Source organism: Tupaia chinensis, unplaced genomic scaffold (assembly GCF_000334495.1).
Source record: "Tupaia chinensis unplaced genomic scaffold, TupChi_1.0 Scaffold140534_1, whole genome shotgun sequence".
Taxonomy (NCBI): Eukaryota; Metazoa; Chordata; class Mammalia; order Scandentia; family Tupaiidae; genus Tupaia; species Tupaia belangeri.
In genome coordinates this window covers 801,362-817,940 of record NW_006200409.1, presented here as the reverse complement: position 1 = coordinate 817,940, position 16,579 = coordinate 801,362, and the positions used below count along the sequence as shown (strand labels likewise).

The window sequence follows — 16,579 nt, the reverse complement described above, 5'->3', positions numbered from 1 at the left end:
CCCGTTGCGATCCCTTCTCCTCCATTCTGCTCTTGGGATCCTGGGCGCATGCACACACGCCCAGTATGAGTTTAAACCGCTGGGTCTGGGACTCGAACCACTGTTGACTACATGGGAGTCCAATGACATAGCCATTACGCTAACTGCTGGTCCCAGGATCTTAGGTTTTTAAGAGGGATGTCTGGTGCTCCAAAGATGTCTGGTGGATTTCCCGTAGATGATTATATACTTTTGGGAGAAGCTGAGGTGGGAGGAGGAAATTGTGCAGAGGATACAGCAAATGCTAAAGCCAAATGTGAAAAACCTTGATCTATTTCAGATTAAGGCAAAAGGCAAAAACTTTCTTTTAAATTGTCATGGAGTTGGGAAAAAGCAGATGTCAGAGTGGTTATGTCACTGGACTCCCACATAGCCAACTGTGGTTTGAGTCCCAGACCTGGTGGCTTGAAACTCACACCAGGCACATGTGTGTGCATACCCCAAATCCCCGGAGGAGAATGGAGGAGAAGGGATTGCCGTGTGACCATCTTCCCTGGGGGGTGAGTTCTCACTTTCCCTCTCACTGTCTTTGTGTGTGTGTGTCTCTCTCTGGCAAGAGCACATGCCTTAAAGTAAAAACCTGTAAAAAAGAAAATATTGTTGTGCAGTCAACAGAAAAGAAAATGTGGTTTACACAAATCCACTCAAATATGTTCTTTATACACACACGCATTCCCTAAGGGAGACACACCTCCATAGTTACACAAAATGGTGCTGACAGGTTAGTGGGGCTTACTTAAGAACACAAAAGAAATCAGTGTCAAAAACAAAAGCCCCAAACCCTGTGATTACTACTATTTTTTTCAACTTCCTTCCCCCATTTCTCTGAGTTTTCTTCTCGAGCGTCATGAAGGTTAATTCTAGCATACAAATGTGGAGGTGGTGAGGAGCCAGTGGGCCATTTCAGCTACTTAAGAAAAGAAACCTTTACTTCCCTGGTACTTGCTCCCACAGCCTGTTCTAACCTTAATAAAAACAAATCCCTCTCTGGTTCAAAAGGAATGAAGGCGCTGCCTTTACCACACGCCAGCTGAAAGTTTATTCCCCTCAACAGGGAGAAGATTAAAGACTGGGTCTCCCTCATGTCATCATTTTGCCAGGATAGAAAAGCACCACATCGGAATACAGAGGTGACTCTATATTGCTAAGAAAATAACAGCACACCTGAACATAGCCCTTTTTCAACAGGAAACAATGGTAGCCTTTCCCCCCCCTTAGCAACTGACATTAATACAAGGAACAAATAAGTGAGAAAATGTACGCTCTTGTTATTTTTTAAAAGTGATTAACAATAGGGAAAAAATACTTTTGTATTTTGCCAGAGAGCTAAAATACAGACATTTCAGATTTTCATTTTTGTGGTAGGGGACTAAAAGTTAATGGAAGCATTTTTAAAATAGTAACAGTAGCTGGAACTGTAGTATTATTAATTATTATTATTCAAGGTACATAATGTGCTTCCTTTCTGATAACTAAGTCTAGGGTGATTTCTGTAAAAATGTTCTTAATCTATCTTGCATTTTTTTTGGTGGGGAGAGATTTTTGCATAGGGCTCTTGTGCTCATCAGAAAGACAGAGAGAGACAGAGAGACAGAAAGCAAGAAATCACTCCCCCTCCTGGGGGGTGATGGCCATACCACAGTCCCTTCTCCATTCTCCTCTCGAGATTTTGGGCACACACACATATGTGCCTGGTGTGAGTTTTAAGTCACTAGGTCCTAGACTTGAACTGGAATCAACTACATGGAAGTCCAGTACCCCAACCACTACACCACCTGCTGGCCCCTATCTTGCATTTTTAATATACTGTTTTTCATGAAAGTACTAGTAGCTCTAAGTTTTTATTTAATAAGAACTATTGGTTAAGAGGCTGGATTCCCACATGGTTGACCGCAGTTCAAGTTCTGGACCTGGTGGCTTAACAATCATGCCAGGTACATTTGCATGCATGTCCAAAATCCCGACATGAGAATAGAGGAGAAGGGATTGTGGTAAAGCCATCCCTCTGGGTGTGATTTCTTACTTTCCCTATCTCTGTTTCTCTCTGGTGAGCATATGTGCCCTATGGAAAAAATCTTAATAATAATAATAATAATAATAATAATAATAGAACCTTTGGAAATTTACCCAAGTCATTTCTTAAGGTACACTTTTATAAATGGAACTTTTTGTCTTTATGAATCTTTTGGCATGTTTCTAAGTTGTACTATGCTTACAATACAAGCCAAGGAGAAGGAGAAAGCAAGGCTTGTCTACAAGTAGATGAAAATGATTGGATCAAGAGGGTGGGGTTACACAGGGGACTACAGTTGAGAGGTTAGGTTGGGGGACTGTAGGACATCTTTGAAGGTCAGGCTGAGCATCCTGAAGGGCATGACAACAGCAGTGAGACAGGAAGAGCTGTTGTTTCAGTGAGCTGATGCTGACCCGCAGCATAGATGTTAGGTAGGTTTAGAAAGAAATGGAGGCAGACAGCTCAGTGGACAAACTGTTGCTTCATTGCAGACAAAGACCAACCTTGCCCTGGTTACACTATTCCTTTTTCAGAAGCAGGAGAAATTGTCACCGGATGATAGAAGATGTACTTCAAACCCCATCCTTCTCCTTGGCTCTTCCAGCATATTGAAGGATTCCACCTCACCAAGAAACAGCCTTCCCAACATGGTAATCAGCTCATCTCTTTCTCCCCTGTGCCATCATGGCTAGGAGTAAGCCAGCCCTTCAAAATCTTACCAGTTATCACTTGACTTTGACCTTGTCTACCTTTCTCAAAGCCTGTGTGCTCTAAGGATGATTCTTAGCCCTAGTATTTATCTGATATTTAGTTTGTTTCCTATACCACCAATCACCCCTACTGTGTGCCCTTGCTACCTCCAAATATAGACAGTTCTCATCTTACAGTGGTTTCTGCTTCCAATTTATTGACTTTAGGATGGTGCAAAAGTGGTACACATTCAGTAGAAACTGGACTTCAACTACTCATACAATCATTCTGCTTTAAACTTTCAGGACAATATTTAATAAATTATATTACTTTATTACAAAAAAGGCTTTGTGTGTTAGATGATTTTACCCAACTATAGATGAAATATGTTCTGAGCACAGTTAAGGTAGGGTAGTCTAGACTATGATGTCTAGTAGGTTAGACGAGGTTAGACATATTAAATGGTTTTGTTGTTGTTTGTTTCCATTTTTGCCATAGGGTGCATGTGCTCACTAAAGAGAGATGAGGAGAGGGAAAGTAAGAAATCACTCCCAAGGGGGGATGTCGTCACCACAGTCCTTTCTCCATTTTTCTCCTGGGATATTGGGTATACACACACATGTGCCCAGCATGATTTTCAAGTCAATGGGAACTCAAACCTCAATTGGCTGTGTGGGAGTCTAGCACCCTAACCACTAGACCATTTGCTGATCCCTCAAACAAACTTTTGACTTTGGATATTTTCAACTTACTATGGGTTTATCAAGATATAACCAATCATAAGTTGAGAAGCATCTACACATTTATTCATTTTAGACGCTTTGACATGCATCCAGCTATGTATGCTAGGTATGATCCCTTGGCTAGGCTGAAGCTGGCTGGAAATCTTCTCCTTCCTTTCCCACCAGGACACAGATTCTTCTAGAAAAGGATTCCACTAATACTACTCAATTTCCTGTCATATTTTGTGCTCCTCAAGCAAAGGCAGGATTTCCTATTTTTCTTCATTTACCCTGATTAGTCTTGCTTCTCCTTATAGCTATATATCATTCCTAATAAAATCTACCTGAGGAAATAAAATTTAATACATCTGCTTCTATCCCCATTCCTAATAAAATCTACCTGAGGAAATAAAATTTAATACATCTGCTTCTTGAAAGTGACTTGTGGGGCCAGAAGATGGTTAGTGGTTACATCACTAAACTCCTGCATGGCCGGCCATAGTTCGAGTCCTAGACCCAGTGGCTTGAAAATCATTCTGGACGCATGTGTGTGTTGTACCCAAGATCCTCAGAAGAGAATGGAGAAGAAGGAATTGTAGTGTGGCCATCTCCCCTGGGGGATAGTTTCTCACTTTCTCTCTCATTGTCTCTGTCTCTCTATCCAGTGAGTGCACATGCCCTAAGGCCAAAAAAAAGTGACTTGTAATTGTACCCTCAGCTTCCTTAGATTTGTCAGGTCCTTATTTTGGATATTAGTAATGAACTGACTGAGTGGTAGATATCTGTAAAGATATTATTTTGTCCCTTAGAGACACGACCACTGACTTTCCCCTTGCCATGGGCACCAAGCACATCTAATGAGGCATAGGCTCCTGTTTTATCTCGCTGGTAGCTCTCCAACTATTTTAAAAGCTTTTGGTAGCATGGCAAATTCACCAGGTCAAACACCCCATCTCAGTTATTCATTTTGTAATTAGAAACAGTGGTATAAAATAGGGTTAGGAAGCGAAACCCTCTCCCCCAGAATAACATTATTGTTCATTTGTCTTTTTATGCTTTGAATTCAGATCCAGTGATTTCTATACCGGATCAAGTTAAGAGTCCCATCTGTCCTGTGGGATTTTGTTGTTTAAATTACGTGGGAAACTTTCTTCATCCCCAGTGCAGCACGATCTGGCGACATAAGCCTGAAGCTAGAAAAATGGACACAACTTAAATATACCAATTTTCTTTAATCACATTCAGCAAGGACTTCCTAGAGAACATTTGGCTTCTTTTAAAATGCCTCCCTACCCCTCTGTAAGACATTATTCTTGGAAGAATTAAGTTGTACTTATAGCAATTTTCCTGCCATACAAACCAGCTACTTTAGTAGCGTATCGTGTATCTATTGAGGGAGAGAAAGCATTTATTGGTTGAACTAGCTCACCTTGAAGCCTCTAATTCATACTATCACATGATCAACGCTATCAAATTGCATTGCTATGGCAACAATAGAAGGATGTCAGCAGAACACAAAAGAGAAAAATAATTTTAAAGAAATACTGAGCAGGAAGAAGTAGTAGTGCCTTAATTCTGGATTAATTATTTCTTAATGGCACTGGATGATAACTGGAAGCAGGTATCATCTGACTCCATGACAGAACTCGGTGACTTACAATACCACCCACAGAGGAGAACCATGTGTTCAAGTTATCACTCCAAATGGTAAAGAAAAGGACCTAAACGATGCACACTGATTTTTACATCATCAGTGATGCCCCAAGATGAGTTCCAGGTGCACAAGCTTCTGGATAGAACCTGGAATGATCCTCTGATCTTTTCAACCCAACTTACCTATGATGACTTTTCCAGAAAGTATGCAATGTAATTCTACCTCTTGAAAAGAGAAAGAAAAGCACTCACTTCTTCCCTGTCTCTTTCCTTCAGCATCTGATGGAAAAAAGTTCTCCAGGATTCAGGCAAGCGCATCCACCCCATGATGTCCTGCCAGATACGGCTCAAGATTCAGAGGAAGCGGGTCATTATCTCAGTCCCCGAAGTATTCTTTTAGAGGTAACCCCTTCCTTCATTAATTATTCATTCTTTCAACAGATGCTTTCTGAGTCTTTGCCATGCTCTATTTGTGAGACACTAGGCTGTGGTCAGTGGGAAGACAGAGGAAAATGAGACACAGGTGATGTGCTCGAGGTGCTGACACTTAAAAGACGTTAACCATAGTACGAGTCAGAAAGGCTCCATGCTGAAGACAGATGCTTATAAAGGCTGGTGTTACACAGGGGATGGGAGGACTGGAAGCTCGCTTCTAGGCACAAGTCCAGGAAAGGTTCTATGGAGGCAATGACGACTTGGCCTTATGCAATGGGCAATATTCAGACTCGAAGGGTGGATTTGAAGAACTTTTTCCTGTATTCTGGGCAGAAAGAACATATTAACAAAGGTGCTTGGGTGAAAAAATGTGTGGTGTGTATCAGTCTACAGACCAATTGGAAAACCTTACAGGGTGTTTTCTGAGTGTCAGGCACTGTACTGTGTTAAGCAGGGTGGCTACAAGAATGGACCTGACAGTGCTTCGACCCAGAGTTCAGCTGATCTGTTACTGTGTGATAATGCTGCACAGGAGACGTGTCAAAATGCTCTGGAAGCAATAGGGAAAAGGATAGATTTTATCTCACAGACAGTCAGGGAAGGCTTCAGAGATGAAGTGGCATTTGATATGTGTATGGTGAAAGGTTCAGTGAGGTTGCAACCAGCGTGTAACTGAAAACGTGGGAAATAAACAGAGGCAGTAGCACCTGCCACTCAGTAGACTGAGGCCACGTGGGTGGCCCATGTTGATTTCTGACCTAACAAAGTTGGGTGCTGTGGTGCATGCCTCTAGTCCCGGCTACTCATGGGGCTGAGGCAGGAGGGTCATGATGTAGTGAGACCTCCTCTAACAACAACTCCCCCAAAAGAAAAACACAAACAAAACAGAAAAAAATAGCCAGACGATGCTGGGTCTTGAGTGCTAAATCGACTTCATTCTGTAGACAGCTTAGGAGTACTGATGGATTCTAAATGGGGAAGTGCACAATCTGAATAATTTTCCAGTAATATTGATGCAGCAGCTATATTTGGGGCAAACTACCGAGACAAGAGAATAGGGAAACAGGAAGACAAAATGGAGGTGAGAGAGTTGTAGTATTTCCCAAACTGGGGGTTTTCTTTTGCTGTTTGTTTGTTTGTTGCTGTAGGGCATGTGCACTAATCAGAGAGAGAGTAAGGGAAAATGAGAAATCAGCCATGACCATGGCCATGCCACGGTCCCTCCTCCTGCATTCTCTCAGTAAGGTTTTGAGTACACACGTACATGCACCTCGTGTGATTTTCAAGCTGCTGGGTCCAGGACTGAACCACTCAGTTGGCTTTGTGGGATCCAGCACCTTAAATTTTGTGCTACCTCCTGACCTCACTGAACTGCGGATTTTCTGCATTAAGGTGACATTTGTTCACACAACAGAAACATTATGGGGTCAAATAAATTCTGGAAATGCCAAGTTATAATATGTAAACAAGCATCTTAACCGTCAGATTCTTGGAGTCTTTAGTATGCAGTGTTGCCATATAGATAGCAGAGTGGGATACAACACACGGCATTTCTCAAGCTCGTTTGAGCACAAAACTCTTATTTCACCAAAAATATTTTTATATTTATGTGCCCTGGGACTCAGTCCTTTATGAAAGTCCAATCAGCCAATCAAGTATGTACTGAGCATGGATTCTAAGCCTGGCATTTGCTAGGTACTTTAAGGGATGCAAAATGTAGGAAAGCAGGTAAAAGTAAACTAAAAGACCAAAAATGATTAAGTACAAAATTGTGCACTAGAAATTCAAAGAAAGGAGAGGCTGGCAGTAGCTGAGGTGATCAGAGAGGACTGTGGGACTTCAAGCCTGAACATGATTTCAACAGGTGAAAGTGAGAAGGGGCATTCCAGTCAGGGAAATACATGAATGTGGGGGCTGAGAGTTCACAGGAGGAGCAGTGGGAAGACTGGCTTGAATGGAAGGATGTTTCAGTTAGGGGTTACCGATGATCATGTTAAGTAGATCTTAGGGTTTTTGAGCAACCATTGCTATGAATGATTTCGTTCTAAGGAGGTTGCTGAGGACCTCCCCAAACAACTTGGGCCACCTGTGAGCATAGTAGCCAGACTATTACACATTATGTCTGAGTCTTTCACCCCCACCTAAGGTCATGATTTTGTGATAGAACTGGTTGGAGAAAAGGGTTTTTGTCAGGAAGTGCCTCGTGATGAAACAGAAAGGTAAATAGCAATTTAGTCCAATAGAACACTTATACCAAGAGCATAGAGGATCCAGGAGAAGAAAATGGACTTAGAATCTGTCAGAAGGTTTGCTGTTTCAGTCTTATGTAGGTAAAGCTGACCGATATTCCCTGAACAAGAACAACCATTTATCCAAGGGCGGTATACTTAGCATTTCAGGGTCCAGAGTCAAAATGCTAGGGGTGAGAAGATACCCAACTTACTGTGTTTTCATGTCTATACCTCTTATCTACAGTTGGATAATATCATTGCTCCCAATGATTCTGATGAACCCATTGAACCTGGTAGTCCAGACCAGGTCTCCAAGAGAACTGAGTGTCACTACATATCAATGAAAGCTTGGTAAGTAAAGCCATCATTTTAAACATTGATTTTAGCTAATACACTGTTATCTTAAAAGTTGATAAATTGATATAAAACATACCACAGACCAAATTTAACACACTATTCCATAGTCTGAAAACAAGAATAGGTGGCAATGGTGACGAAAAACTAGTTGTCACTTTCCCAGGACATTTTCTATCTCCTAAAGAAGTTTTGTTTTTGTTTTTGTTTTTTAATTTCACATTTATGTGTCTCACACTCCCACTTCTGTCCTCCAAACCCCATAAAGGGTTATGGTGATAGCATACCCATTTTTAGGAGAGTTTGTTGGATTTGATTCTAACTATGGCTGTGATTCTGATGGTTGGACATATTTCTAGACCTTGCTAGTTTTCACACGACTGTTAGCTACTTAAATCCAACACACACAGCAGAAAATCATAAATAGACATGCTAAAAAAAGGTTTCTTTTAACTTCTTATACTCTAGTTTTTTCAAAGAGACATCTCTGGAGTCTGCTGATGGCAAAGAGGAAACCCAGGCCCTTCCAGAGTCCCAGGATAAAGAGCTTCTTCACCTGCAAGAACAAGGCTCAGAAAGGGACTCGTGTCTTTCACCTGTTGTTACAGAAGCACGGACCACAAATGACAGAAAGGAGTCAGCCTCACTAACTCTTGTGCAGTTGTCCATACTAATCAAGTACAACACTAATGTCTAGAACTTCATGGGCCATAAGAGCAAAGCGAGTGTTTTTGTTTGTTTGTTTTTAACTTAACATCGAAATTATAAAGCAGTTTCTAAAAGTTTCCCAATGAGCCAAGAAACTGCCCTTCTTTTTCTTCTTGACATTATGGCCCAGGACAGTGACTCACAGAACTGGAAACAAAGTGGTCCCTTGGACTGGGGGTTGCATTTTCAACTATTTTAAAAATTCTTCCTTGGCTACTCATTCAGGTCCTGGAACTTCAGTCCACACGGGTCTGAGCAGCATGCCACCCACGTTTCATCTTAGCATAATTAGGGATGTACACATCTCGTGAGGGTCAGTTATAGACCAGGAGGAGGATGTTGAGGTTTAAAATACCAAGAGCATGTGATAAGATGGTGGTCAAGGATGTTGAGGTTTAAAATACCAAGAGCATCTTATAAGATGGTGGTTATTTTAACTCTTCTCCATGTTTTCCTCTGTGGCATCGTTTCCAGTAGAGAAATATGCACACAGGCCTGATGTGGGCAGTTGTAAAACCTTCCTTCCCATTGTCCACATCAAACACCACATCCCAGGAGGGGTGGCATTAATGAGTACTTTTCAGTAACATAAATTCAGATTTTTCTCAGATGTTCTAGACAACTGGAAAGTATTATTTCAGAAGTAGTAAGCTAAAAGTCTATTCAGAGTATAGTTCAGAGCCAGACCTGTTTGCCCGCCATGACTTTTACACACGTCTTGTCTCACAGTAACATCCCTGATGAAAGCGAAGTGGAGAGACTGAACGTGTTCCTTTCTCCTCCCGACATCATCAACTATCTCGCTCTCACAGAAGCGGCAGGACGGATATGGTAGGTCAGAGATCTGATCGTTAGTGATATAAATGGGGTTGGAAGATATGAAGAGAACAATTGTATCTTGAAACATTCTTTGGCAAAGCCGATGAAGGGGGTTGGACTGTTGTGTTGTGTTCACAGAAGGGTCTTGATGGGAGTGGAAGGTTATTAATGTATAGAAGTCATCTGGGAGGTTGACAGGGGGAGGGGGAGGGCAGGAATGAAAAGGGCCCAAAGTCCAGAAAGCAGCAAATGTTTGATTTCTTAAAGGTAAAGAAGAGTGGGCAGGAAATACATATGGTCCAAGGATAGCATTCCTAATCATTGCACAAATGAATGAATGTAAGTTAGTGAAATTATCAAGAATCAAAAATGTGAACTAAAGAGGCATATTAGGGTCAGGGACTTCTCGACAAAAAATTGGCTGGTTAGCAACTCAGACACAAAAGACTGGCAGAGAGAGAAATTTCTTAAATAATCACTGTTCACTAGATTCTAGATTCTTTTAAAGACTTTGTAATTCATTCCGACAAACTGTTCATTTTTATAAAGAAAGCCTCTTGTAAAATAAGATGCTACCCATCAGTTATAAGTTCTCGGAGGGCAAGAACTACAGCTTCCCATTTCCCCCAAATCTTCACAAACTAAGGCTCAAGGAATGCAGTTGCTAATCATTGACTCATTCACTTGTTTATTAGACACCCACTGTGCAATCATGATGTGCTCCCTTCCAACACTTACTGAGCAGCCTCTGTTTACTTGGAGCCACAGGGTTATAGAAATTAAAAAAACAAACAAATCAAACAAAAGATGGCGCTCTCTTTCCAGAGTCACATAGCCTGGTGAAGAAGAGCCACCCAAACGAGTGAATATAAAATGCACTTTCTTTACAAATACAAGAACTGGGACCAGCAGTTAGCATAATGGCTATGTCGTTGGACTCCCACGTACTCGACAGTGGTTCGAGCCCCGGACTCGGTGGCTTAAACTCACGCCGGGTACATGTGCGTGTGTGCTCAAGATCCCGAGAGGAGAATGGAGGAGAAGGGATTGCGGCGTGGCCATCCCCCCGGGGGGTGATTTCTTGCTTTCTGTCTCTCTATCTCTCTCTTTCTGTCTGGCGAGCACACGCACCCTATAGCAAAAACCTCTCCAAAAACAAAAAACAAAAACAAATACAAGAACTAAGGTGCTCACACTATGCAGTGGAAGTCCAGGGGAAGGGAGATGGGTTACAGTGAGAGAAGTGTAACGTAGGCCTTCGTAAGGGTGCTGCGACTTCAGCTGGGTTTTGCAGGAAAAGCTGAACTCCAACAGCCTTTGGATGGAAAGATATCTCAAACAAAAAAAGGAGCCAGCCTACCTCAGATGGGGGACAACACGGCTCTGGGGGAGGAGCCCTGCAGTGCGCCATGCCCTGCCCTCCTGACTGGTTCCGTCTCATCCTGGTGTTGGATGTGTGTCTCCACTGCAGCGTGTCACGGTGGGAAGGCCCCCCACGGCTGGGATGCCTATTTTGCCATGGCGATCATCTTTTGGCAGTGAATGACCTGAAGCCCCAGAGCCTGGAGGAAGCCTCCCTGTTTTTGACCCGGTCCATCCAGAAGGAGGTGAGTCCCACTGAACAGTATATCCTAGGGCCAGTCAGTGCCAAAAGGAATAAGATCAAGTTTGTAGATGAGTCTGAAAAAAGTACTCTGAATACAGATCAGACTCTTCCCCATGTGCCACCAAAAGACTTTTTCACAGTTCAGTCATACACGGTAGCATTAGGAGAGAGCACTGAGCTAGAAGACATCTAAGTTCAGGACCTCAGGCCCAGCACAACGCGGTAAAAAGAGCCACATCAAATTGACCCAGGATAGCAAGTGAGCACCTCTCACCAATGTGCATCTCAGTTTTCTCCTCTGTAAAGTCGGGATAATGATAGTCGTTGGAGAATTCAATGAGATAAGACCTGGAGCATGCTTACCACAATGACTGGTACATGAGCTGCTCCGTGTATTAGGTTGTCGGAAAAGTCATGACGTATGCTTCTGGTTTTCTATGCAAAAATGTGTGATGACTTTTCCGATGACCCAATAGTTTTATTACAGTGGTACCCCCTTACTTGCAGGGTATACATTCCAGGACCCCGAGGGGATGCCTGACCCTCTATATACTGTTTTGTCCTATATGTAGGTACCAATGATAAAGTGTAATTTATAAATTAGTTACAAGAAGCGACTAACAGCAAAACTACTAATAACATAGAACAATTACAACAATATGTTGTAATAAAATTTATGTAGGGGCCAACAGATGGAGTAGTGGTGGACCAGATGGAGTCATTGGACTCCCACATGGCTGATCATGGTTTGAATCCCAGACCCAGTGGCTTAAAAATGACACTGGGCGCGTATACATGCATGCCCAAGATCCCAGGAGAATGAAGGAGAAGGGATTGTGGCATAGCCATCTCTTCTGGGGGGTGATTTCTCACTTTCCTTCTCACTATCTCTGTCTCTCTCTCTCTCTGTCTCTCTCTCTCTCTCTCTCTGGAAAGCACACACACCCTAAGGTAGAAATCTCTTTTTTAAAAAATGTATGGGGACCAGAAGATGGCATAATGGTCGCTGGACTCCCACATGGCTGACCACAGTTCTAAGTCCCAGACCAGAGGCTTGAAACTGATGCCAGGCACATGTGTGTGCATGCCCAAACTCTTGAGAGAGAATGGAGGAGAAGGGATTGTGGTGTGTCCATCCCCCCCCAAGGGGGGTGATTCCTCACTTTCTCTCTGTCTCTCTCTGTCTGGCGAGCGTACATGCCTTATAGCAAAAATCTCTCTTAAAAAATGTAATGTATGTAAATATGTGTCTCAAAATATCTTATTGCACTTTACCGCGGGTAACTGAAAGCATAATGATGGATATGGGTATTGATGGGGAGGGACTGCTGTGTGTTTTTAAAGGGCCAATCATGGTCCAGTCCATTAGTACAGTTTCCATATTGTTAATTTCTTCTCTGGTCTACTTTTACTTTTGCTTAGTATGATAACCCTGGGGAAACTATTTCCTTCTCTGGGCTTCAGCTTCTCTCTGAAGCAAAAGAGTTGGTTTTCAAACCATGCTTCTTACATCCTTGGGATGGGAGTGAAGGAGAGGAGAGGAAGGGAGTGATATGCTGGGCTTCAACTAGAGAAGTCCACGTTTATAATGTCTGTATATATATATATATGGTCCAAAATATCAGACTTTCCTATTAGCTTTTCTTTCTTTTTTGGAGAGGTTTTTGCTATAGAGAGTGTGTGCTCACAGAGAGACAGCGAGAAATCCCCCCCCGGGGGGAATGGCCACAATCCATTCTCTTCCATTCTCCTCTTGGGATCATGGGCATGCATTCACATGCACCTGGCATGAGTTTAAGCCACCAGGTCCAGGACTCAAACTGCAATCGACTACATGGGAGTCCAGTGACATAGCCATTACATCAACTAATGGTCCCTCTATTAGCTTTACTTGAGGAAACAATTCCTTGGTTTAAAATTTCTGAAAACTGGAACCAGCAGGTGGCATAATTGCTGTCTCTGGACTCCCATGTAGTCAACTGTGGTTCAAGTCCCGGATCCAGTGGCTTAAACTCATGCTGGGCGCATATGCATGCATGCCCAAGATCCCAAGAGGAGAATGGAGGAGAAGGGATTGCCACATGACCATCTCCCCAGAAGGGTTGACATCTCACTTTCCCTCTCTCAGTCTCTCTGACAATTGCACATCCCTGTGGAGAGCACTGCATACGGAAGCCATCTTGAGCTATCAGCCATCTTGAGCTATCCACCATCTTGGAAACCATTAGGTTTCATTTCCTCACTGAGCAAACCGTTTCTCAGAAATCATGTGACCAATTGTTCTCCCTGGAAGCGGTTGGGTTTCTAGGCAATGGGAGAGATCCACCCACACCAATGATTGGTTCATGCTGTTCTATCTCACTTACATTTCGGGCAACCAATCGGTGCCCACCAGCCTGTATATAACTCGCCATTTTTCCTCAATAAACAGAAGAGGAAGAAGAAGACTTGATCAGCACCTCGTACTGTCTCCACTCTGTGTATGTGTGTGCATGTGTTTGTCCCATCTCTCACTACCTCCCCCAGGGAACCAGTTTGACTGTCCCCCAGGCCAGGACACATCCTCTATGGCAAAAGCCTAAACAAGAACAACAAGAACATATCTTAGCTCTTCTGCATCACATAATAACCCTGTTGATTAGACACACTGTACCATTCTATTATCTAAACGGGTAAACTCAGTGAGAGAGTGAGTTGTCTAAGATATGTAGCTACTTAAGGGCAGAGAAAGGACACATCCATTCATTTGCTCACCATTTATTGAACATCTACTATATGCTCAAGACTGTGCTAGGTTCTAGAGCTACAAAAATGAGCATTAGGAGCTCACAGATTAGTGGGTAAAACAGGCAGGTTATGTGATACTTCTAATGTAGTGGATGTCCTGAGATATGAACAGAGGGCCATAGGACCTCAGAGGGTGAATGTAGGAAACCTCTTTGTGGGAGGACAGCAGAGTATCTCAGAAAAGGTGACTTGGTTTGGGTTTTGAAGACTGAATAGGAGTTTGCATGGCGAAAGAGAGGTAGTTTTCAAGGACTTAATCCAATAAGCTGGTAACTATAACACATTTCCTCTGTCAAAGATCCACACTGGGGCCAAGTAGTCCATATAATCTTCCACACCTTTCTGCAAGTTACCAAACAGCATTGTGGTCTGAAGTCCTGGCATCAACTCAGAAGCTGAGAAAGGAGGTTTTGCCTGGGATCCAATCCAGAACGCTACCTGGATATTGCTGGCTGCACTTTATCATGACTGCCTTTCCAGATGTAGTCACTTGTATGGGGTGGGAGAGGCAGCACTTCTCTTCTGTTCATTCTGCTTTCCCTCTTGCTCTATGATAACAAGCCCTAAATGTCATGGAGAAGATCGAGGTGTCCATCAACACAATTATCTGGAAGATTAGAACATTCCCTTACCTTCCCACTCCCACTATTCCTGACTTATTTCTTTATGTCACAATGGAAGTCCAGTCTTCTTTTAAAATTCAAACACTGGTCACATAGGAAAAAGGATTTTGGAAGAGGGAGAGGTGGAACGAAAGGTGAAACAGCCAATGGCCTCTCATGTTTTAGAGAACCCAAGACTATCAGATTGACTTTCCTTCCTGTTAAGCCACACTTGAGAAAAATGTGAGATTGGGATAGGGACAGCGAGGGGAGAGAACATGAGATTTCAAAAGGCAGGGTTAAAGGGGTATGCGTGTGTGTGTGTGTGTGACAGAGAGGATATGCTGGATTGCAGGAGAAACTTACCAAAATGCAGTTTCCTCCCAGTTTTGTCTGGGGCTGCTCCTCTCTGGTGCTATCATTTTGATTCTCTTGGTTCAAGAGGCCCTTTTTATTCTTGGTATAACCGAGCCCATCCGCGAACCATCAGAGGTCTCTGGAATCTGCTCTAAAAGCTCAGGCCAACTGACTTCAGAAAATAAAATCTATCTTCCACCTGAATAGACAACGCATCCCTGGCTTCCTCTGGCCCAGAGATTATAGTTCACCACAGGATTTTCTTCAGAAGCTTCAAAGGGTATGAACGAGGACAGACAGAAGACCAGTAATACAAAGGATAATCTTGAATAATTTAATGTTCTTCTTGCTTGCATTTCAGAAAGTAAAACTCACCATTGGCCGGATCCCAAATTCGGAGAGATTCCATGCTACTGCTTGTACATGCCCCTTAACGTACCACAATGTTGCACCTTTACAACTGGATGAGTCTGGACTGGCATTACAGAGGGCACCAAAGAGGAGTCCAGCCATTAAAAAAGGCCAGAAGAAAGAAATTGGAGAGTAACTCGCCATGGACTCACTGCGGAGGACTGAGGATGGAGTGCTGGACTCTGTCGGGCTCTGCGCCCACTGCCCCAGGACATGGGACATGCCAGCACACTTCTCTGAATTTCCACATCTGAATCTTAACAGAGTCACTCTCCCTGTCAGAGGTAGTGAGAGGGTCAAGTGGCATAACGACTGTGGCACACAGTGAAAATGGAAGGCCTTGCTATCTGAGACTTTGTCCCGAAGAGCACAGACAGAGATGGGGTAAGCCCCTCATCTGTATACTCTGCATATTCTGTGAGGTCTTGGTTCACACAATCCCTTCTTTGTTAGGGAACATACAGTTGGAAATACTCATTCCAGGAAGGCAAGATCCCAAGAGAGCTGTCATACCCGATCAACCTTCCCACACACCTCCTGTGACTCATCAACCCCGTAGTCCGGAATGCTGAGACAGAGTGGCCTCTTGGATTCCATAAGTATCTTGTTTTCTTAAAGACTCAGGAATGCATGTAAAAGCCAAAGCAGTTCGAGGTTATACCCAGTAGACATCTGTTTCCTCTAGAAGTAATAAGAGAATTACTTAGCACTTCTAAGTTTGGAAGTTCCTAATTAATTGATGCATTGATTAATTGGTCCTGGAAGGCCAAAAGAACCAAATCCTTTTTCATAAATAAGAAAATAAAGGCAAAGAGCTAAAGCACCACCGAATGGAGGAAAGGTAGAGCCAAAGGGGCTTCAGAAAGCATGTCTTATCACGTCGTCATTTCACACGAAGAAATCAAGGCCTTGATGGAGGGTAAGCCTTCTCTGTGGCTCAGAGATTCCTAGCTGTTAAGTGGCAGAAACACGAATCTAAAACCAGCTCTGGGAGACACATGTCCTGACCCTTACCTTGTATTCGAGTTTATATTTGAAAAGACTTTCAGCACTTAAAAGAGACTTTCAAATATGTTCGTTTTCTGTTATATCCAGATTGCTCAGAATATATAAAAAATTTGCACTTATAGTCCCTGTTTGACCTACTGTTT

At 42.9% G+C, this 16,579-nt stretch overlaps 1 protein-coding gene across 1 annotated transcript in view; it reads left to right on the top strand.

Moving 5' to 3' along the window:
* The window catches only part of PLEKHS1 (pleckstrin homology domain containing S1), a 22,301-nt gene extending 6,593 nt beyond the window's left edge, over positions 1-15,708 (top strand). The window contains exons 5-12 of the mRNA XM_006162765.3: positions 1,094-1,169; positions 2,593-2,703; positions 5,395-5,520; positions 8,029-8,135; positions 8,607-8,816; positions 9,576-9,677; positions 11,137-11,272; positions 15,379-15,708. Coding sequence (XP_006162827.1) covers positions 1,094-1,169; positions 2,593-2,703; positions 5,395-5,520; positions 8,029-8,135; positions 8,607-8,816; positions 9,576-9,677; positions 11,137-11,272; positions 15,379-15,564 — 1,054 coding nt within the window. The 3' untranslated portion in view covers positions 15,565-15,708. The remainder of the gene's footprint in view (positions 1-1,093; positions 1,170-2,592; positions 2,704-5,394; positions 5,521-8,028; positions 8,136-8,606; positions 8,817-9,575; positions 9,678-11,136; positions 11,273-15,378) is intronic.
* Positions 15,709-16,579: the final 871 nt, after the last annotated feature.